This window comes from Chelmon rostratus, chromosome 3 (genome assembly GCF_017976325.1).
Source record: "Chelmon rostratus isolate fCheRos1 chromosome 3, fCheRos1.pri, whole genome shotgun sequence".
In the NCBI taxonomy this organism is placed as follows: Eukaryota; Metazoa; Chordata; class Actinopteri; order Chaetodontiformes; family Chaetodontidae; genus Chelmon; species Chelmon rostratus.
The window spans coordinates 840814-863466 of record NC_055660.1 but is presented as its reverse complement, the minus strand read 5'-3'; the positions used below and the strand labels follow the sequence as shown (position 1 = coordinate 863466).

At 45.7% G+C, this 22653-nt stretch overlaps 2 protein-coding genes across 2 annotated transcripts in view; one reads left to right on the top strand and one right to left on the bottom strand.

Moving 5' to 3' along the window:
- Positions 1 to 241: 241 nt before the first annotated feature.
- Positions 242 to 10253, bottom strand: rcor3 (REST corepressor 3). The gene is made up of 12 exons (XM_041933230.1): positions 10062 to 10253; positions 9905 to 9961; positions 8961 to 9038; positions 8822 to 8874; positions 7857 to 8018; positions 7224 to 7348; positions 6093 to 6171; positions 5009 to 5224; positions 4037 to 4114; positions 3885 to 3942; positions 3427 to 3671; positions 242 to 2682 (listed from the first exon to the last, which is right to left on the bottom strand). The coding sequence occupies exons 1-12, from the start codon at positions 10183 to 10185 to the stop codon at positions 2311 to 2313; spliced, it is 1647 nt and encodes a 548-aa protein (XP_041789164.1). The 5' UTR covers positions 10186 to 10253; the 3' UTR covers positions 242 to 2310.
- A 2828-nt stretch (positions 10254 to 13081) lies between these two features.
- The window catches only part of kcnh1b (potassium voltage-gated channel, subfamily H (eag-related), member 1b), a 37200-nt gene continuing 27628 nt past the window's right edge, over positions 13082 to 22653 (top strand). Inside the window, exons 1-3 of the mRNA XM_041933118.1 lie at positions 13082 to 13154; positions 19996 to 20119; positions 20205 to 20311. Of these exons, the coding sequence (XP_041789052.1) occupies positions 13082 to 13154; positions 19996 to 20119; positions 20205 to 20311 (304 nt within the window). The remainder of the gene's footprint in view (positions 13155 to 19995; positions 20120 to 20204; positions 20312 to 22653) is intronic.

Below are 22653 nucleotides of genomic sequence, written 5' to 3'. Positions count from 1 at the left end.
TACTCCAGAAGTACAAGTACACATGATGCCAAATGAGTGAAAGGAGGGAAGTAAAAAGTACAATATTCACCTCTGAGATGTAGTGCAGAAAGTAAAGTAGTTAACTTCACAGCATTCAGTGTCCACTTTATTAGGTACCCCTCTGCAGTCAGTGTGATCCTCCTCTGCAGCCTCTTGATCTGCTTTTTGAATCCAGCAGCGTTGGAAAGTGTGGGAAGACAAACTGAACTCCACACAGACAGAAGACCAGCGAGGACAGATCTGCTGTCAGTCCGATGGTACGAATGTGGTTTTTAATGACAACCTCAGAGAAACATGTCAGCAGCTTCATGTTTACAGCAACAGTTTACACGTTCTACTAAAACTCAAAGGACTATGACTCTATGATTCCAGTTACATTTAACGCCGTGGTACATGTTGGAGCATTAAGAGCACTTTCACAATGATTTTTTACACCCAGTCCGTAGTGGTAGCACCAGGAGGAGGAAGAAGAATAAATAATGAAAAGGCAGATGACGGCACATCTGGAGCTCCAGAAGTTTTTAGTTTCAAAATGAATCTTCAACATGTGGAGAAACGACAGCGACTGAAAACTCAAACCAACAGCAGGAGACAGAAAAGAAGAGCGAGGAAAGTTTTCACTGGCTGACGGAGACATTTTACAGACGACGTCACCAACTGCAGGACGTCAGGGCGAAGCATCAAATCATCTTAACGGCAGATGTGCTGCAGCTGTTCGTCACAGAGCGAATGAGTTACTGACAGCTGATTGGACGACAGCAGGTTGTCAATCACTCAGACATCAAATTGTACACGTTCCTGTTTACTGCTACTGTACTCAACACTGACCTCATTACCATCTGTTACCATGGACACGCCGCCATGTTGGTGACAACAGATCATATAAACTGGGATGGACCAGTTCAGTCTGGTGATATTTTTTATCTTGTCATCAAATCTCATGTTCAGACTTAAACTAGCAGTGAATGCTAACTGCTAACTGCTAACAGTTATCACAGCCTGATGGATCTTCTTCCTCTGAGCTCCATTAAAACACATCAGCGAACCTCACTGTCCCTTCATCACTCACACACACACACACACACACACACACACACACACACACACACTACAGCACACAATGTGGATTCATCCGCCGCTGAAAGTAGTCCCAACAGATGCTGTGTTTCCTGCTGTCTGCCTGATAGAAACTACGGTGAGCAGATATTTGTGAGTCGTTTTTAAAGATTTATGTCTTCAGTCAGAGACAAAGAGCGGAAGTCAAAGCATTGAGGGACGGACGTGTTTCCGGTTTTTGGTCTGCACATGAGAGCTGTTGACATTAGACTTCAAATCCAGACTTTCGGGCCCTGCAGTTGAACTGTAAAGCCTTTTGGCAAATTTGTGATTCTGGATTCTTGAATCCAGCGTTTAGTGAAGTCCTGCTGCCGCTGAGTCCAGGCTCCTGAGGACTGACCTGTCTTACCTGTGGTGCAGCTAAACAGTTTGTCCTGCAGGAAAAATCATGGGCTCATTTTAATCTGAAGGGTCATCCTCTGGGGAGCAGGTTAATGTTTTCCAGATTGCACATCAGCACAGCCAGCACTTCCAGTCTGTTCTAGAACGATCCAGCGTGGTGGACCGACCAGTCGACGGGAGGGTTGAGTAACACAAAAGGCAGCAGAGTCTCAGAAAGAACACGTGTAGTGAAACCTGGAAGGTGGAGCTTCAAGACAACTCAGAAAAGATGAAATCAATAAAATCATCAATGTCTTAATGTGAGAAATAACAACTATTCAAGTTTAAAGTAATTTTACACTTTCAGATTAATTTGGCTGTAGAAAATAACGCAACATCCAGCTTTCAGTATCTGGCGGCTTCTTAGAGTGAATCACTGGCTCTGAAATGTTTTACAGGTAGTGCATTATGGCCAAGTGGAGCCAAACTGATGCGAGACCCAAAACTGAACCCTGTGGGACGCCACATGTCTGCTTAAATAAAGACTGAATGACTTCTTGTCAAACATTTACAAAACGAAGATTTTAAAACCGAGCAGGTACGCTGCATGTAAGTCCTGTGGGAAAGACCGACTTTAACCCATAAAATACTGCTCAGCAAATAGTAAAAACTCGGCTTGTCAGCTTCATGTTCAGGCGTGACGAGAGTAGAAAAGCTGAAGCCGTGAAAGAATCGCTGTCGTCCTTGTGAAGAATGAAGTCGCTCAGGTTTCCCACGGGACCTGAACGCAGCAGACGGCCTCAGACTGAATATTTTCTTTCTTCTGTCTCTTCAACACAAACTCGACGTTCGTTAGTGGAGGGACGAAGACGAGGCCGTCTCTGATTGGTGGACGGCCAAGCCGGGCGGCTGCTGGGCGGAGCTTGGACCTGATCCCCCGGGGTTACCGCAGAGGGTCATGGGTGGGCGCGGATTAAGGCGAGGGGGCAGTGGGTTGGAGGGGCGGATGAGAGGCGGAGGCTGCTGCAGGGTGGGGCGGGGCTGCAGGAAGCGGGCCTGTTGTTGGAGGGGCGGGGGCTGACGGTGCAGGGAGGGCGTGGCCGGGAGGGAGGGCCGCAGGAGGGGAGGGGGCTGGTGGAGGGAGGAGGAGGCGCTGGACGTCACTGGAATCGGAGCTGAAGAAGCAGAGGAAGCAGCGGGAGACGCACCTGAGGTCACCTGACCCTGCAGAGAGGAGAGGGCGGGGCTATAATTACCTGTGTGAGTCTGCATCATTCACATTGATTCTGCCTCATTACAGGAAATATTCAGATAAAAAACTGTCTCTTAAAGCCTGGAGGGTCAGTCGGCTCTAATCTGGAAGAGTTTTTCCACTTCAGGCTTCCAAGAACTCTTCAAATTAGCCAATCTGAGAAGGAAACACCACCCTCTGCTTTGTCCCAGACACACCTGTGGCAGCTCAGCATCACCTGCTCTGAGAGGGTCGATGCTCTGCTGATCAAACTTGACTACATGTGCAATAAACATCACGTCTCAGATCCTCAGATCGCTGCGATCGCTTCAGCAGGATGTGAAATGAGGGTGTGTGAGGTTTTCAGATCACAGACGCAGGAAAACGTTTCACACTGAAGCTTTTCTCACGAAAGATTAAACTGAAAGTGTCAAACAAACATGGACGCTGTGAAGTGGATGATGTGAATTTGGTCATTTTTAAAGTATTTCGGAACCAAAATTAGCTTTAGCATTATTATGGGATGACGTAACAAAGCAGGTAAACTGAATGTTGACTGTAGTGTTTTATCTCTGGAGGGAAACCAGCGTCTGCCTGAAGGAAGCAAATCCATCTGAAACTGATGGACTGGAACTGATCTGAGGACGGTGAAGCTATTATGACATAAAGAACAGATCCAACACGAAGACTCTGCACCGTCTGCTCACATCTACAGCGTACGAAGTGAAACGTCTCACCTCTTCGTCCTCTTCGTCGGTGCTCTTCCCTGACGGAGTGGTGGAGCTGTTCTTCCCCTCCTCTCCAGAGGTGGCGCTGTCTCCGTTGGGAGCTCGCGTCCCCTGTTCGGCCTCCCACTCCTGCAGCACCTCGTCCAGGTTGAACCGCCGCCGATAGTTCACAAAGAAGTTCTTCACCTGGCCCACCGTCTTGTTCCCGATGACGTCGGCGATGGCCTGGAAGTCTTTCCCGTATTTCCTGACACCTGAAGAACGACACAGATTTCAACCGATTCTGAAACTGGCACCAAAACACGCAGCAGATGAAGAAAAATGAGCTACTGAGAGAGGTTTTATCTGCTATTTCTTTTAGCTGCGTTTGGTAAAACAGCGAGGAAGTCCTTCATTAGGTGTGGTTTGCTGGATTTCAGCTCCTGTCACCTGGCCCCCTGCTGTTACTACAAACTGATGAAGCTCACCTTGAACAGCCAGGAGCTGCTCGTCGGTGGTCCAGCGGGCGTTCACCTTCTGGTTACACTGCAGGAATAAAGAGGGAAAACATCATTATATGTGAGACACGTTTACTGTTGAGGTGTGAAGAGGAAGAGGAGGATCTGCAGAGCGTTTGTACCTCAGGCAGCCGGAACTCTTCGATCCCGGACTCCAACATGTGTTTCAGTCCGCTGTTCATCTGTTTGGCATTCTGCACCTGAAGAACGACACGGAAACACTCAGCTTCCACAAAACTCTCAGAAAACACAGAAAACACTTGTCTGACTCTTGTGTCCTTTTGTCTCTGATTCCCTACAGGTGTCACCAGCAGGTGGCAGTACAGCCCAGGCAGACCAGGAATACAGACAGGCATCACACAGGACGACTCATTGCAACACCTGAGGGCTTTCACCTGGGCTCAAACATTTCAGAGCAGCCAGTCCACATCCCAGGAGGGTTCAGTTTGGTTTCCGTCTGGTGAGTCACTGTCAACGACGTCTGCTTCAGTAGAATAAATACACATGACGATCTTTACGTGAAATGCCAATATGCTGATGCTAAATGTGCTAACAGCAACGTGCTAACGTTAGCATGCTAATGCTAAGCCCATGCCATGTGGCAGTTTATTGGTGCTGCACTGATCTGAGTGTCTTCAGTGTATTTATTCACACTATCGAACACCTGAAGACAAAACTGTGTCACCACAACGTCCTCGAGACCAGTTCTAAAGTCTGAGTGTGACGGATCAGACGCTGCAGAACAGCTTTACATGGACGGCGTGGTGAGACTGTTTGAAGCTTCAGTCTCAACAAACATGTGCTGATGAAGAACTAACAGCGCTAACACTGAAGCTGAACCTGGTTCAGTTTGTTCTGTTTCGATGCTTCAGTGTGAGGAACCAGTCTGGCAGGAGGACCAGGACCATTTTATAATGTTTCAGTTTTTTCCTGCTTCATCAGCGAACAGTTCGTGATGAGTTCCAGCCTGTCTGACAGCTGCACATCTTCAGCAGCTGCAGGACACAGAGCAAACAAACACAGGCTAAAAACCGGATCGGGATCCCTCCAGAGATGTGAGTCCTGACGGTGGAGGAGGTTGTAGAGCCCCCTACCTGTCTCTTGAGGGACACCAGCTCCATGTCCAGCTGACGGAGGAGGGTGTTGGCCGCGGAGGCGCTGCAGGACACAGCCACCACGTCCTCCTGGGTCAGGTACATGCCTTTGGGGGGGCGGCAGCGAGAGCGCTGGTGGTGTCGGTGTTGCAGGGTCTGGTGCTCCCGCCGGCCCAAAGCCACCTTTGCGCCCGGTACCACCGGCTCCACCTGGTTCTGCAGATTCAGAGGATCATCAGACAAGTCAAACATCTCAAAACATCAACAAATAAACTGTTTAAAGTTTCAGTTCATACAATAAATTAGTTTCTCTTACTTCAAACTTCAAACTTTTATTTTACTTCTTGGTTTCCTAACACAACGCTTCCTTTTCCTCCATGTTCCCACATTTTATTTTACATCGATTAGTACGATTTACAATTAGTTCATAATTATTCAAATCATTTCCAGTGTTGTTTGCTGATGTATTCAGGTTTTTTTGTAACTTTGTCCCCTCCGAGCCTCCGTACTGATCCGGTTTTACATGAAAAGAGTTTGGTCTGTGGACTGAAGTCGATGGTCGTCACTAGCGGCAGCGTCGGGTCACTTTACTGCTCAGTCGACCGTCAGTCGGCTGACTTCAGAGCAGCCGATCCGTTTACCGACAAACACACTGTGATTGTCGTGGAGGACGTAAACTGTGGCGCTGCCGTGCTTCTGTTATTCAGCCATCGTTGGTATACAGGGGGTGGACAAAATAACAGCAACACATTTCTGAACCGACACGTCTGTGAAACAGCGCGAACATCAGAACCTTCATCAAGGAGGTTTGACTTCTGCTCAGAGTCACGAGCAGCTTCGAGTCTTTATCCTCATATTTTGTAGATGAAATAGCTGAAAGATTATGGATTCATCTGTCGTAGGAATAAACGGCTGTATTTGAGACATTTCTTTGCTAATTCATCGTTTCTTTTGGGTTTCGTGTCTAATACGTACATTTTTGTAAAGGGTGTTGTTTGGTGTTTTTTCCTCTGATTAATTCGACAGCGTGTATTTCCTGTTTGTGAGAACATGTTAGAGAAACGGTCCAGGTGTGTCCACGTACCTCTTTCTTGGTTTCCTTGTTGGGGTCGTAGTCGCTGTCATTGGCTTCAATGGGATTGGCCTCCTCCATCTCCTCATCACTATGGCAACAACAAGCCAAAAAATTCATTTTTTTCACAACAACAACAACAAGTCGAGATCCCAAAACAGACACCTGCTGTCAAACCACAGAAGAAGAAGCAGACATGATGAAGGATTCTGGTCTGCAGGGCTGCACCGGACATTTGAGCTGAATCGAGTCGACTTTTCGTTCTGTTCTTTTCCTGTAAGCTCTGAGTCTCATGTTTACTGCATTTCTGTGTCATGTGTGACGTGAAAACATCAAATTTCCCCACAGACAGTAAAAGCTCGCCGTTCAGCGTCCGTCCTGCCAGCCTGCAGTCCTCGGCAGACCGCCGTCCCTGCCTGCATCATCACCGTCAGGTCTGTGCTTTGAGACCTGTCGCTCCTGACAACACAGAACCATGTGACCTGCTGCAGTGGACAGCCCGAGGACACGCGAGGCGTCCTGTCTGCAGAACTCCTCCCTTCTGGAACAAGCTGACACCTTTGGACAAGAGTGGGTGGACAGTTTGAGGGTCTGTGCTGTGTCCCCCCGGTCAGACTGTATCGCCCTCAGCTACGACACATCTACATTTAGACTGACAGAAGAAATGTTCTGTCAGATGTCACACTGCGACTTTAGGAGACACGAGACGACGGGCTGTTTCTGCTAAGATCAGCTCCTCCACTTCCTTTGTGCATTGCATTGTGGGACAGCAGTGTCCACCATCAGCCTCTGCAGAAAGCAAGTACTTTTACTGCAGAACGTTTTCAGAGTACTTCATTCAGCGTCTCCTTCAGCATGAAAAAACTACAGACCCTCGAGTGTTCAGTGTGAAATGGAGCCCCAGCTGAGATCTGACCAATAGCAGAGCAGCAGGTGCCTCTCACCTGAAGCCTCAGTCCAACTAACACCAACTGAACAGTAACACCGGGACACATCAGCAGAGCTTCAGCACCATCTGCTGTTCACATGCACGAATGACAACCCGGTCAGTGTGGAGGTGAGACTCTGCAGGTGAGGCTCTCAGACCTCCTCACAGTCTGTCCTGGTCCCCGGCAGGTGTCTGCACTGATCGGCGAGTCCTACCTGTCGTCCTGGTTGCTCCTGTTGGCCAGTTTGCGAGCCTGCCGGTCCATCAGACTCGTTCTGGAGCGAGTCTTCTTCCAGGAGTAGTAGTACTTCACCAGACTGGAGATGGATTTGTCCGGTAACTGAATGAGACACAATAAAAGTCAACATTTACTACCAACGAGCTTCATGTACTCAAACATCAGCAGTAAAAGTACTCGTTGTGCAGTAAACCTCTCCTATGACTGACTATGATCGGTTCATTTAACAGTCGGCGGTTCGAGCCCCTGCTCTCTGTCTGAACCCACATGATGCCTTCATGGCAGCTCCACCGTGTAAGCGTCAGTGACGGTTCAGATTCAGAGAAGCTCGATGAAAACGCGTCCAGCTACCATTTCATCTACCTTACATACAGCTGTGGTTCCCAACCTATGGATCGAGCCCCTCCAGGGGGTCTCCAGATTGATTGATGGGAGAGGAAAGAAGAAAATAAAGTTCTGGTTCTTTGCTGGACCTGCTCGATCGTTTGAACAGTTATTGAAATGAATCCATGTGAGTACATGTACTCAGTTACTTTCCTCTCTGTGATTACAGTGTCATGATGACACTGTCCACACAGACGGACTGACTGGTCTCTGGCGGCCTGTTTACCATCTGCTGGATGCGATGGAAGCTCTTCCCGTGGAAGCTGAAGGCCTGTTCGAACAGAACCTTGTCCTCCACCGTCCACTCGTCTGGAAACGGCGTGAAGTTCGGCAGGTCGGCCAGAGACTTCTCAATGTTGTGTTTGTGCCAGAAGAGCATGCCGAGAGCCTGGAGACACACACACAGACACACACACACACACACACACAGACACAGAGACACACACACGCAGAGACACACACACACACACACAGAGACACACACACACATACAGACACACACGCAAACACACACACACACACAGACACACACACACACACACACGTGTTACTCAGATTCTTCTAAAAGTTTGTATTTTTCTTGTTTTCTTGTTTTTGGATGTTTGCAGGCCTCAATAACGGCTTCTTAGCAGCTATTCTTCCCTTCACGCCTCGTTCCTTCAGTCGTCTGTTCAGTCTGGAGACTTTCTCAGATTCTGATCTAGAAGCATTAACCTCTGCCTGAGGGTCAGCGGGGGTCTCCCTCCTGTCTCTAGTGAGGTTCTTGCTGTTTTTTCTGCTTTTTTGTAAAACAGTAAATGTGAAAATTCATAGATGACAACAATAACGATATTTTAGCATGAAAGATATCATTTTGATTAAAGAGCGGGCACATGCTGGTGGATTAACCATCACAGAAACATGAAACAGTGTTTTGGGAATCTGCAGTACTGTAAGTTTCAGGCAGACACGTCACGCTGGGAGGTGGTCTAACGAACACGTTTAGCGCTGTAATAAACACGTGACGCAGAATCGGCAACATGTTTCATTCATCACGACGTCCTGTGAAAGCAGCCTAATGACATCTGATCGACGTTTAAAGCGGCTCCGTTCAAACTGAAACACCAGCAGATGTTTCAGATCAACACACCCTGGAGGAGGTTTTAGCGGACGGGGGCAGAATCTGGATGTGGACTCAGTCTGAGGACCCACCTGCTCCACGTTGTATCCATGTTTCTCTTTGGCGATGGCGATGTACTCATCCACTGTGGAGGAAGAGCGCACAGATCAGCTGGTCTGAGAACCTGATAGAGGACTGCAGCTGTGTGTGGAGGACAGGAAGTGGACTTACATTTGGAGTCAACGATGGTGTGATACGGAGACCAAACCAGCATCCCCCCGCTGTCTTTATCTGAGTATTTAGTGGAACCTGAACGAGAACAAACATCCCAGAAACACAAATATCATCACTGTCGTCGTCCAGCAGCTTGACGGTTAACTTGTCTCCACTCAGCTGACCGAAGGTGTGAAAAACGACCCTGCTGATGTCATCGTGCCTAATTAAAGAGGCTGTAGAGCTGATAGTGACTGTCCTCAACAAGTATAACCTTCAAAAACTCATTGTTACATTTTCTTATTGGTTGTTTTCTGACTGAGATTTAGATCAGAAAAAAAACTAAATCTGTGGAAGGTTTTTACATTTCAAACAGTTTTCTCACTGTAAAATGTTGCAAACAAGACAAATGTACTGGTCACAAAGCATCAAAGGGATTCAGATTATTATTACAGACATGTTAAAGTCCAGTTTGTGGTGAAAAACAAACACTGGCCAGTTTTAACTGTCAGAGTTTGTATCAGACTCTGAGCAAACTTTCACAAAAAATCTAAAAGAAATGACAAAGAAGAAAAGTGTCGGTACTGAAAGTCAAATATTGGATAATATTTACTTGCTTGTTGAAAAGTTATAATCTTATTATTATTGCTCACAGCTGTCCACTCTCACTGTGTCACAGAGAGTATTTTAATCCGTGTGATAATAAAGAAGAGCAATGCAAACGAACCAACTCCATTAATCTTCATTAACTACTAATTCGTGCGCAGCAGTCAGGGGTTGAGGTAGCCTCGGTTCATGTTTCTCCTGCAGCCTCAAACCTCCAAACACTCGTTTTGAAGTCTAGTGGAAGCCTGACCGAGCCTGTCCAGCAGCGCTACGGTCACGGTTTGAAGCTGTGAGGAGTCTTCATGTACCGAGGCTACCACCGTCCGTCACTCAGGTAGAAGCCAGGAAAATCTCACCGGGCTCGAACTCCGGGATGGTCGCCTGATAATCGGCTCCGACCCGCATCCCCACATCTGCAAAACAGCCACAAACACAGGAGACGTTAGATTCAAAGGTTCACGATCAAAACGCGCACATACGGAGCGACTGGAGGCTGTTCGAGGCTATACTCGCCGTGTTCGTCGTCGCTGCCGCTTTCGTCAGAAAAATGTCCGTTAGAAGCGTTGGACGGACTCTTGGTGCCGTTTGAGCGGCCTTTCCCTAAATACTCCGAGCCTTTATCCATCATTCCCGGCATCTCACCTCTCAATCGCACCGTTTTTTGGCCGCTGTGTCGGGATATAAAATGTCAGCAGGAGCTGGAGGTTTTTCTGCTGCTGTTCGCTCGCTGTCCGCGGCTCCGTCCGTGTCGCTGTCGCGCTCTTCTCTTCGTTCCCCCGCCGTATATACCGTCACTGCCGGCTTTAACGCATCGCCGACAGCAACAGAAGAGCCTCCTCTTCGTTTTACATGGTTAAAATATGTAAAGGATTCATGTGAGGGAGATTTTTGCCGCTTTAAAGCAGTGACTGAGCGAGGTCTAACCACCGCGGCGGAAGGCTTTTTACGCACCGTCGGACGGCAGTGCGACTCCAGCTGCTGCGGCGCCTGAAGCTGCAGATCCTTCCGCCGACACAATTAATAAACTAAAAAAAAATAAAACACATCCCAAATCAAATTAAAACTGAGATTAAACAGTAAAACTTACATTAAAATAAATAAAAGCAGAATCAAGTCAAAAAGTATCTGGAAATCAGACATAATACAGATATATCAAACTACAAGCATCATCATTTCATATGAAAACATGCCCAGACTAACCACATATTAAATATGATCACAATATTACACTATATGTACAAAAACTGACGAATATTAACAATCCAGCCTGTTATTTGGGTCTTTTCCTCCTTGTTTATCTGTCAGTATTCCTGCACTGACTCCGCAGGACCAGCAGAGGGAGACACCGCTCAACAATCCGCACAACAAGCTGCTTCAATGCCTGACGACAGTCAAACTGTCAGGCTCTGCTTAGACCACATGTAGTCGTAGTAGTAGTAGTGGTAGTAGTAGTAGTAGTAGTAGTGGTAGTAGTGGTAGCAGTGGTAGTAAATATGTGTAACAGGTAGACAGGTAACGACAGCTCGTAGCAGTTGTGTAAAGTGTGACTAAACTGCCAGTCATGAGTTAAGGAGCTTTAGAGTTCCTCAGTCTTTGTCCTGCAGGATGAAGCTGTGTCTGAGTCCGGTGGTGCAGGACCTCATGCTGTGGATCCAGCAGCAGGCAGAGCAGTTTGTGGTGAGGTCATGGTCCGGTTCCTGCACTGGGTGTAGAGGTCCTCCATGGAAGGACGCGCCATCCTGGTGATGTTCCGAGCCGTTTCCACCACCCTCCGCTGTAAAGCTCTACAGAGAGTGGTGTAAACTGCTCAACATGTCTTTTTTAGTGAGTCCAGGTCAGATCGTTGCTGATGTGAACCCTGAGGAACCCTGAAGAACCTGAAGCTGCTGACTCTCTCAGCATAGTCCCATTGATGGACGTCCATGTCGCTTCCTGTCGCCCACCATCAGCTCCTTTGTTTTGCTGTTGTTGAGATGCAGGATGTTGCTCTGGCACCAAGATGTCAGGACGCTGAAGCTTGAGGATGCATTTTAAAATAATTCACTCGATAAACATCATTAGATACAATATAGGAGACATCAGCATCAATCCTTCAGTCTGCAAAGGAATGAGTGGAAAAAGCCAAATATCTTGTTCCATAAAGTTCTTTCAGTGTTTCTACACCTTCAGGATAAAATAGTCCCTGTGGATGTTTCGCAGAAATGTTATTTTCCTGCTCATCTGCTAAACGCACCACAAATAAGTTTTTATTCAGCTCTGCTGCAGAGAGCTCAAACCCTGTGCTTCTGATGCTGTCTTTGTGGGCACAGTGCCCCCTTATTCTGGACTGCACTTCAGTCTATGGTCAGTTCAATACATATAAATATATTGAGGATTCTGCACCGTTTTACACAACACCACAATCCATGTGGCGTCCAGCTGAAGGCCCTCGCCATCTCAGTTTAGTTCTTTACTGGTGTGATTAATAATTAATGGGATCAGCACTAATGAACAGCCACACAGTGAAGCTGCAGCTGTCAAACACTGAGCTGCTTCAAGATAAGATAAGATAAGATAAGATAAGATACTCACGTTCCTCATTTCCTTAAAACTAGGTTGACTTAAAGGAACCTGAGTACTGTGTTGGCCTGTTAATGAGAGCTCAGACTGGATCAGATAAATCCCTCAGGTAAATAAGTCAATGATCAGGTGCATAACGTCTAGAAAACCACAAACTTTGTCACTTTGGTATTTGTCCAGATTAAAGAAACCGGATGTGACTGTGTTCATGGCTCTAGAAGCTCGAATCGTTGCTACCTGCAGGGCTTCGTGGTGAGCTAACCGCTAACGAAACTAAACCCTCCCTGCGTTAGCTTTGCTTGCTTTGCTGCCTGAACTGGAAAAATGTTGTGTTTCACCCCCCCAGTGAATCCACAGCAGGACTGAAGTCAACTCTCGGTGAAATGTTGTCTTGGTGAGCCGACCCTCAGACGGGCTGGTGGATGGACGTTAGCCAGGCTGCCGGCGGCGAAATATACAAAGACGGTCTGAGAAATTTGGGTGAAGTGAGCCTTTAATTACAACCACCTGAGTGATGTAATGTGTATGAACCAGTTATTTCTCTCTCACCATCTGCAGGTGTCTCTTTACCATCCTCTGCCTCTCTCCCTTCCTCTCTCTCTCTTTCTCTCCCAGTATGTTCTAAGCTCTCTCTACCACAGACAGCCTCACTGTGGCTCCTCTCAAAGCTCCTGCTGCAACCACCTGCCAGAGAGAGAGAGGGGGTGGGGGGAGAGAGAGAGGGAGAGAGAGAGAGAGAGAGAGGGAGAGAGAGAGAGAGATAGAGAGGGAGAGAGAGAGGGAGAGAGGGAGAGAGAGAGAGAGGGAGAGAGAGAGAGAGAGATTGAGAGAGGGAGGGAGAGAGAGAGAGAGAGAGAGAGAGAGAGAGAGAGAGAGAGAGCGCGCTCCTACACTACAGCGCGCGGGGCTCGTGCAGCATCAGATATGTGAGCGGCGGGAAGCAGCTCTGCCTCGCGCTGCAGGAGGACGGCAGAATGGCGGGAGGACGGCGGGGTCTCGTGGCCCCTCAGAACACTTTCTTGGAGAATATCGTCCGCAGGTCCAACGGTAGGATCCGGTCCGGTCCGGTTCTGTCCGGTTTATAGACTTGGACTGCAACGGCGCTAGCCTGTTTGTTGTGTGAAATGTCTCGTGGCTGTGTTCGGTTGTTTCATCATCACACAGCTCCACTGTGATAGGCTCTTTCATTCCAGAAAACCCGCACATGTCCTGCTCATTACCTGCATAGTAGGCTAGCATTAGCTTACCTTCACTTCTTAAAGCTAACAGGTATTTGTCCTGATTAGCCTACAGCTGCTCGGTAGAAAATCACCTGCTGTGTGCGATGTCAAACTCACCTGTTTTATTTTCAGCAGCACATATTCACCTTCCTTTTCAAAAAGCTGTACCTGGCTCTGCCTTACCTACCCTGTGTTCTGCTGGCAGCTAGTTAACCAAGGTTTACAAAAACTAGCGTATGGTTAGTTAGTATAGCATCTTAATTATATCTTCACATTTTAAAAGTTGGCTGAGCCCATATTTCCCTTCATTTTTACAAAGTGGAAACGTGCTGCGTCTTACAGGCTATTTGTTGGCTATCCTACACTTTGTTTGAAATAGGGGCTCATTTCTCCAGTAAAGAAATCAAACTTTTGCTGGTTCCAGTCTCAGGATTTGCTTAATTTAATTGTGAGTTGAATACATTTATTTTGGGCTGTCAGCGTTTTTTTAAATTTTCCAATTAAGCAACAAATAATCAGTAGATTTATAAATAATGTAAGTAATCATTAGCTGGTATTTCAGATTCGCATATAAAGCCTAAGTAGAGTATCTGTATAATGTCTTTTTATCGCTCTGTGCCATGAATATCACATCAGCCGTCAACATGGAGGGAAAAACTTCAACCTTCTCTCCTCAGCTTCTGTTAGCTTTACTTCACTGAAAATTATATTTCTCGTATTAATGTTAAATTAAATGTGATTCTGTCATACTGCTGAAACCGATCATAGCTAACACCAAGTTTGCAGCCGTTTGTCCAGGAAATGTTCATCAAACTTCCTGTATCAGTTTTTGTTGAAGATTATCATTCAGGAACCTTTAAACAGTGCTAACTAAAATAATGCTAGTAAACAAAACCCCACTGAGATTTTTACATAAGCATGATGGCACGTAGATTCTTCATCTTCTTTCTTCTTCTTCTTCTTTTTTTTTTTACAGTTTAGGCTTGTCAATCTTAAATCTGTGATTCTCAGTTTCTCAACATTTTCTGGCTCGTCACAACATTTTAGGTCCTAAAATTCTCACGTCATGATCACTCATCAGAACCGCACCTGTCAACACTGGGATCTGAGAATAAGGAAAGTGTTCCACCCCCCCACCACTGTCCACATCCCTCTGACATTTAGACAGGTCACAGTGAATCTAAAACAGCAAAGCAACAAGGATCCAGTTAACTCGTTCCTACATGAAGTGGCTGGTTGAAGTGAACTTCAGATCTTTAAATCCAGTCAGTGATGAAGCATGTTTCTGCTTGTGTTTGGTAGATTTGTCACTTTTCCCTCTGTGTGATCCACTAAGATCTGTGTGCTACACACAGCAGGACTTTGAGTTAGCAGAGAACGTTGAAAACACATCAGATAGGCCGCTTTGCTGCCCGTCAACGTTACAGCCAACCGTTTTTTGTCTAGAGAGATTAAGAATATGGGAGATTTACGGGAAACCGAGAGGGGCCACTAGTCTAATTTTCCAGAGTAATATACAACTAGAGCACGAGCCAGTAAGAAGACAGACTCTTGAAAAGGTGACTCCTCTCTGACGCAGTGTGTCTACCTGTCTACACTTCAAATGACCCCACTGATGCCACTCTGCACCAAGGGGGAGTTCAAACTGGCTCTTCAGTAATCTCAGTCTCATCAGTGGTTTTAACGAGAAGGTCCTGGTGCAGAGGACTCATCATCCGGCAGAAAAGTTCAACCTCAGCCAATTAAATACATAAGTGCACATTCCGGTCAGGTGATGTTGTGACTTGGATGGTGTATTCACTGCTTATGACGGAGGATAAAATTACTGTCACCATAGACGTCCCACAGTTGTGAAATCCTGTCTCAGAGTATTATGGTCTGCTGTGCAGAGTTTTTAGTGTGATAAACCCTCAAAGTGATGGATCTGTTACTCAAACTGGATTTTATGGATTGTCTCACCTGAAACAAGACACTCCACCACCACAGCCCTTTGTGTTTTTAGCCATGCTGGGGACAGGGATGTCCGTCTGTCTGTCTGTCTGTCTGTCCGTCTGTCTGTCCACCCCTTAGGTTCAAACTGAAATCAACAATTATTGGATGGTTTGCCATGAAATGTTCAGATGTTCATGGTCCCCTCAGGATGAATTGAAATAACTTGACTTAATCTGACTCTCCATCTAGCGCCATCATCAGGTCAACATTTTAATTTATGCAGCACTTTAAAATACCTGCAGATCTAATCACATCCCACCAGCTTCAGCTAGACTTGTTACTTGTTAGCGTGCTAATCTGCTAAACTAAAACGGTCTATACAGTAAACACCAGCATGTTAACATTGTAACTGTGAACATGTTAGCATGCTGGTGTTAGCATTTATCTTAAAACATACGTACAGTCTCATGGAGCTGCTTACATGGCTCTTAAACCAGACCGTTAAGGTGCTTTCAGACAGTGACTGGTCGTCTCTGTGGCTGTCGTCCATCAACGCCACTTTTCTGTGTTTTGAATCAGCGGCAGCAGAGCGCAACGCCGCCGCCCCGGCTCCCACCTACCTGTACAGGCTGATGCTATCAAGCTAATATCATCTCATCACACAGCTAAGCAGAGTGGGTTGCATCTTAAATGGATACCACTGAATGCAAGTTTTGCTAAGTAGTAGCATAAATGACCAGATAATCTGACTTTGGAGCTAAAGTTGTTTTTTCATTGATCTGTCTGTCACTTAATCTGGGAACTCACATTTTGTAAAATCAGCTCCTGCTTTTTTTTCCCCTCGCTGTAGTTTCTGTGGTTGCCATGGTTACACGGTGTGCGGCAGTGCCAGGTTGGAGAAACTCAACGGTTATAAACCTTTGAATTCAGTGGCAGAGAGCGCTCCATGTTCACGGGAGCTGCCACCACTGTGTTCACACTGGAAACAAAGATGGCGGCTGAGCTGCCTTGAAGCACCTTGCTAACCCTGAGAGAGAGACAGGAAGTGTTAGGTCCTCACAGGACAGCTGTACATAGAGTATGTGTGTATATCATGAAAACACACACACCTTTGATAACTGAAGCATATTTCTGTCTGTTAGGCGTATTTGTGCTCATGCAGTGGCGTAAATGACGAGCAGCTCGGCGATGTTCAGTTAGCAGCAGTCTGATTCTGCATATGAAGCAGAATCTGTAGGCGGGGGACAAGACTTTGGATCTGAAGTGTTCTGGTTTCCTCTGGTAGGCTGAGTAGTGTTGACCCATCACGTTAGAATGTGATTGGTCAATTCTGCAAAACAGCCAAAACCCATTGGCTGTCGTTTGATGATGATTTAGCTTTTTAGCAGCTTTTTAGAAAAATCTATCTGCATTCATTTGCATTTATCCGTTAATAGAGATTCGCCAACATGTCGAGTTGTTGTTGAGCTTGAAAGCCAAGTTGCTAATCGGACAGTAAACAAAGACCAGTATTCAGAACAGGAAGTCTTGGTCCAGATTTCCACTGGATACAGAAGAAGCCCCGAAACACTGGCTGCTTCCCCCAGAGGCTAAACCATCGACCCCCGATGGTGAGACTGGCGGCGGTCAGGCTGCTGTTTAATTCAGTGTAACGATGATGAACTATGGCTGAATAATTAATTAATGTGGCATCATGATGCTCAGCCCAATCACCCCAATTAATTAAATGAAGCTTTAAACTCTAGAGAACTGCTAGCGTCCCCGAGAGGCTGCAGTCTCCATTACACCACACGGTCAGAAAATGGAACATTTGTTCTGAAGGTGGCGCTAGAGGGAAGGGCAGCGGGTCAGGAAATATTAGGAAACATCCTAATTGGTGTGATGATTTGTTAGTGTTGTGTTAAATCTCAGCTCCACGTGGACTTTGGGCTGATTCAAGTTTTTTGTTTCGTCCATATTTTAAGGCTTTTACATGTCAGGAGGAGTGAATAATTCACCATTATTAGTCATAAATAAAAGTACGTTATATTGGAGTAGTGACATAAGGCTGTTGTGATACAAAAATCTAATAAATTTCTGATACTAATAAATGAAAAGGGAAAACTGGTGTTTAAAATACACAGAATGACATCTGAAACAGAATATTCAGCTGTTTCACACGAGAACATGCGTCTCAGTGTGACTGACATCAGTTTGTTTATCCGCTGTGACTGTGTTGTCTCCATCCTGACCCGTGCAACAGTAAAGTCAGTCATGTATATTTCAGTGGAGTCATGTAGTTTAAGTCCTTGGAGGAATTTTAGGAGCATTTTAAAGCCTGTAAGCTACGTTTCATCTGCTGGGGTTCAACTCAGGCTTTTGTTTGAAAAATGAATGTATGAATGTGAAATATTCATGAAGTCATACCTGAATGTGTGTCAGGCTTCGTGATGTCATAGTAGAAACAATAACATCCCTGATATACAGGAAACAGTCCATCTGCCAGCTGCTTCAGTTATATCAAGTGTTCAATTATTGTAAGAAGCTTTGGACAAAAGAGACAATAAAACAGTAAAACTCGACGTTTTGTTGTAGAAGTCTTGAAATATAAAATGCTATACAACACGTCCACCTCATCACAGAAATGTCTCCAGATCAGAGAATCTCTAGAAATATGTTGGCTGGCATTTGAATAAGTAAAATTACTGTCCGTCAGCCACATTTACCTTCTTAAGAAAACTACAAGACTCAAAGCTGGGCAGTATTATCGTGTTAAAATATCTGAGGCAGTTTGACTTTTGCCTCTAAACTAATCCAGCCTGTTAGACACCAACTGACTCCTTAACAACCTGCTTTCATGTGATGTCTTCACTTATTTTATTTTATTTTTATTAAGTCCGTAAGATCCACTGATACGCTGATGATCATGATTTACTTCTTTCTTCTGGGTTATTAATAAAAAATATAAAGTGCTTAATTTTAGCAGAAAACATCTGAAAGCAATTTAAAAGAGCAGACAACTTAAGTACACGAGTAAAAAATATGAAATACATCTAAAAAAAATTTTGTTAGAAATGTTTTGACACAAACGGCTATAAAATATATGTTCATGGTACGTTTTAATACAACGCTGATACCAATAATGTTTCTATACAAATCCTGTTTTATTGAACAGTAGAAGCCAAAGTTGTCAATTTTTTAATGTTACAAGAACTTTGTCTTCATAGAATACAGTCTAAACGCCCATTCGGATGAGATTAACGTGACAGCGGGAGGTGGCCAATGAAATGTGAGGCGTCATTTTAACGCCGGTGAATCTACAGGATCTGCTCTGTAACAGACACGAACACTCAGGACAGAGACGAAGATTACTTTGTACTTTGTAAGGTTAATAAGTAAACGTCACTGCACCGTTTACTCTGTTTTCACTCTTCAGCTTCCTTTCTCTCGCTGCTAAAGCTCCTCCAGAATCAGCCACAACCACAAGTTATAACGTGAAAAATGTAATTCCCTGAAGAAAAGCTTCCTGCTTCCTCCTAACTGTCTTGCATGATCCTCACAGCCAATCTTTGGCTAGAAAACATCAAAATGTAAAGTTAAGCTCTCCTGGTTTGCATGCCGTAAATCATTTGCAGGGAATTAAAGTAAATGAAAGTCAGTGAATAAATGTGTTGATATATTGGTCCCATCTACAGTGCTGCAGCCAGCTGCTACAAAATGCACTGCAATGCAACCCCTCCCCACCATCACTGTACGTCCACCAGCGTCTGAGTTTCTGCCACTGGTGGATCCCACAGAGATGGAGCTTCTTGGTAACGAGTATGATCCTTCGTGCTTAACCACAAACATCTGATAAACTGTCACTGAAGCCACCAGACTCCACTCACAAAAACAGTCATTTAACATAAACACACTTCAGTCAAACCGACAGAAACAAAATAAAACTCACCGAAACCGCCTTGGTTCATCGTTCACTGTTCCAACAATCATCACTAACTCTGGTTTGGTTGAAATAAACAGGAGAAGAGCGAGAGTGATGGCGACATCAGAGAAGCAGCAACAAACAGCGAAAAACAGCAAAAGCAGTTTGTAGAGACAGAATATCAACACATTTTACCCCTGACCCTAACCTGAATGTAACCCTGACCTTAATCCCAGCCTTCAGCCTAACATTTAATGATTTACCTTATGATGACTTAACAACACACACACACACACTCACATTGTGACTGGCTGCTAGCTGTGTGTGCTGTGGTGTCCAGGCTGAATATTAATAACAAACACTCTGCACCTTAAATAATAAAAACTCCTCCCCTCATATGGACAGACGGATAGACGGGTCTGTAGACAGAAAACCATGAATTCATGATGTTTGCTCGTGTTGGAGCTGGATGGTTATGGCTGAAATGACACTTCTGATTCATTTGCTTTATATCTAGAACATGATTATTAATCCCAGTTATTCAGTCGTCTTTGGGAACACAGACTGTTGTTATTAAAGTACTCACCTGCAGCTGTAGCCTGGAGATCGCCTGTGATTGGCTGGAGAGTGTACCTGTCCTGGAAATCTTTGATCAAACATTTTCTATTTACGTTTATTTTCTAAATCTTGAGAAATTAATCGGTAAACTAATCAATGAGCATAATTGTCAGTTGCAGCCTGAATCGGCTGAGCAGCCTCATCATGGGTAGAACATTAGGAAAGGTTTCTTCCACTCAGGTAAGACCGAGTCTAACCTGCTGGTTTCTGCGCTCAGACACCAACTTCGTGCTGGGGAACGCTCAGATCGTGGACTGGCCCATCGTCTACAGCAACGACGGCTTCTGCAAACTGTCGGGTTACCATCGGGCCGAGGTCATGCAGAAGAGCAGCACCTGCAGGTACGTCGCCGTGCGCGTATACGCTGTTCCTGGATCAGTGGCGGTTGTCCCGGGTGTCAGTACCAGACTGCGTTTTCTCCTGCAGCTTCATGTACGGAGAGCTGACGGACAAGGAGATGACCGAGAAGGTTCGACAGACCTTTGAGAACTATGAGATGAACTCTTTTGAGATCCTGATGTACAAGAAAAACCGTGAGTACAGCACTGTATATGTCACATACTCTGCGTTAAAGGTGTTTCATCTGACCTGAATACCCAAAAACCCAGAAACTCAGGACCTCAAGACCTCGAGAACCAGTTCATGTCCTAAACTGGGACACACCATGCTGACAGCTGGCGGCCTTTCAGTAACAGAGAGAAGTGTGAACTTAATGAGCTTAATGAATCAGCAAGTTCACTAATGTAGTTCAGCTTTTCTGTATTTTTCTTCTGCACGTTGTTTTTCAGTTCTGACAGCAGCACGCAAAGCCGAACAGTCACCAGCTGTCTTTGCTCTCATTCATACATCCACCGACACGAGCTACCGTACCGGATGCTGGCCTGGACATCCGGAGCAGTCTGGGTTTCAGTGTGTTGTTGAACGACACTTCTTCTTGTGGACAGTTGGGATTTAATGCCTTTTATTAAAGAGCTGACAGGAACTGACACCAGCTGGAGGCAAACTGTTGCAGTTTGCACTTTGGCCACCAGGGCGCATTACTCCAGCCAGGGTGCGTCATTTAAGCCTCCAAAGGTCATGTGCTTTTGTGAGAAGTTGTTTGATTTGATTCGTCAGATTATGTGTCAAAAGTTCCTCTCAAACCCAAACCATGCATCCTGAATGTTGATCCTGAGGACTTTTAGGGGAGACACTTTGAGCCCTGTTCTAGAGTTCTGTCACAAACAATAAGAACATTAGACTCTTTCTGGAGACTCTGTAGAAGAACCTGGGTGATATCTGAATCACTTATTATGGACTCGATGAAGGTGCTGTTCTGCTCTTTCTTCCTCTCTCTGTTGCTGCTCATCATCTTCATCATTATTATTTTTAGCATCATTGTTTTAATTCTTTTCTTTGTTCATCTCAAGGTCCACTGGACAGTGACTTCATAGGTTAACTGTAAAACATTTTTTATTGCTGTGCCTTCATGTGTGATTGTGTTGTGAAAATAAAATGGATCTATTTGAAATGATCCTCGGTTATCAGGGCGTCTTGAAGTGCGACTGAGGACCTGACGGGATGTGAAATGCTGCTCTCTGCCGATGACTGAGCGCTCTCTGTGCAGGATGGGACAAACGTGCCGCGTGCTCTCGGTGCTGCTTCGTGCGGGCTGGGTGTGGTTTCCGCCGCAGTTCAGTTTGGCTCACAGCACATCGCCCGCTGTGCAGCAAGTAAACAGAACAGGTCTGCCATGTGTGCAGACCTGACAACACTGGGATCTGAGGATAAAGGAAATGTTCCGGTGCGCCGCCCCGGACCGTCCCACCGCCCTCAACCGCTGTCCACATGCCCCTGACATTTAGACAAGTCACAGTGGCTCTAAAATCACCACGAGGCAAAAGCAGAGCAACGAGGATCCAGTTAACTTGTTCCTACATGAAGTGACTCCAGTCACTGAATCCTGTTTTATCTACAGCTGACCACGGCTGCTCATCAGCTGACCACGGCTGGTCATCAGCTGGTCATCAGCTGGTCATCAGCTGGTCATCAGCTGACCACGGCTGGTCATCAGGATTAAGAGCTGGGTCAGGGCTTCTGTTCATTTTACGTCTTGTGGGTCTCTGGTATACTGGTCAGGGTTAGTCGTTGCTGTTTCCTGCTGCTAGAATTAGCAAACTGCTTGAATTCTGCGTATTGTTTTGGTTCTTTAGAAGTTTTATCAAACTGCTCGTTAAAGGAGCTACCTTTCTCTCCTCTCGACAGTTAGCGAGTTTACACTCTGCTCTGCTTTTGTCATCATTGCTTTTCCTGAAACATCTCCAGACTGAGCTCCTCCTCAACGTCCCCGCTGCACCGACGACAAGTCCACGTCAGGGCGGTGTTAAGTATCAGAGCAGTTTAAAGAGTACAATCACGAGTACGTGAGCACAGTTTTGGTACCATCCCTGCTACCAGCAGCACTGTTGGTGCTGTTGGTAGCAGGGATGTGCAGCTAGAGAGAAATGTATGAGAAACAGCGGCTGTAAAGTTCATCTGAACCGACCAAAGGGAGATCAGATTGGACCAGTTACTAAGAGGTTGGAGGCTTTCCCATTTAGTTCAGAGACGGTTATAGATCCAGAGATCTGTCGATCAAACTGGTGGCAGCACGGCGACATTCAGAGCTCCTCAGGTCAGATTATCTTTGGCTCTACTTTCTCGTGTTCACGTAAAATCCGTCATAATCCTTAATAAAGCATTATTTTACGTGGGTGCAAACCTGTGAAGATCTTCAGTCATAAGACGTCATGTTTTTACTTCATCAGCACCTCTGGCCTTAAATATTCAGGGACATGTTGGTTGGTCACATGATGTCTTCTTGCCCTGCTGAGTTTCTGACACTATAAACACTGTT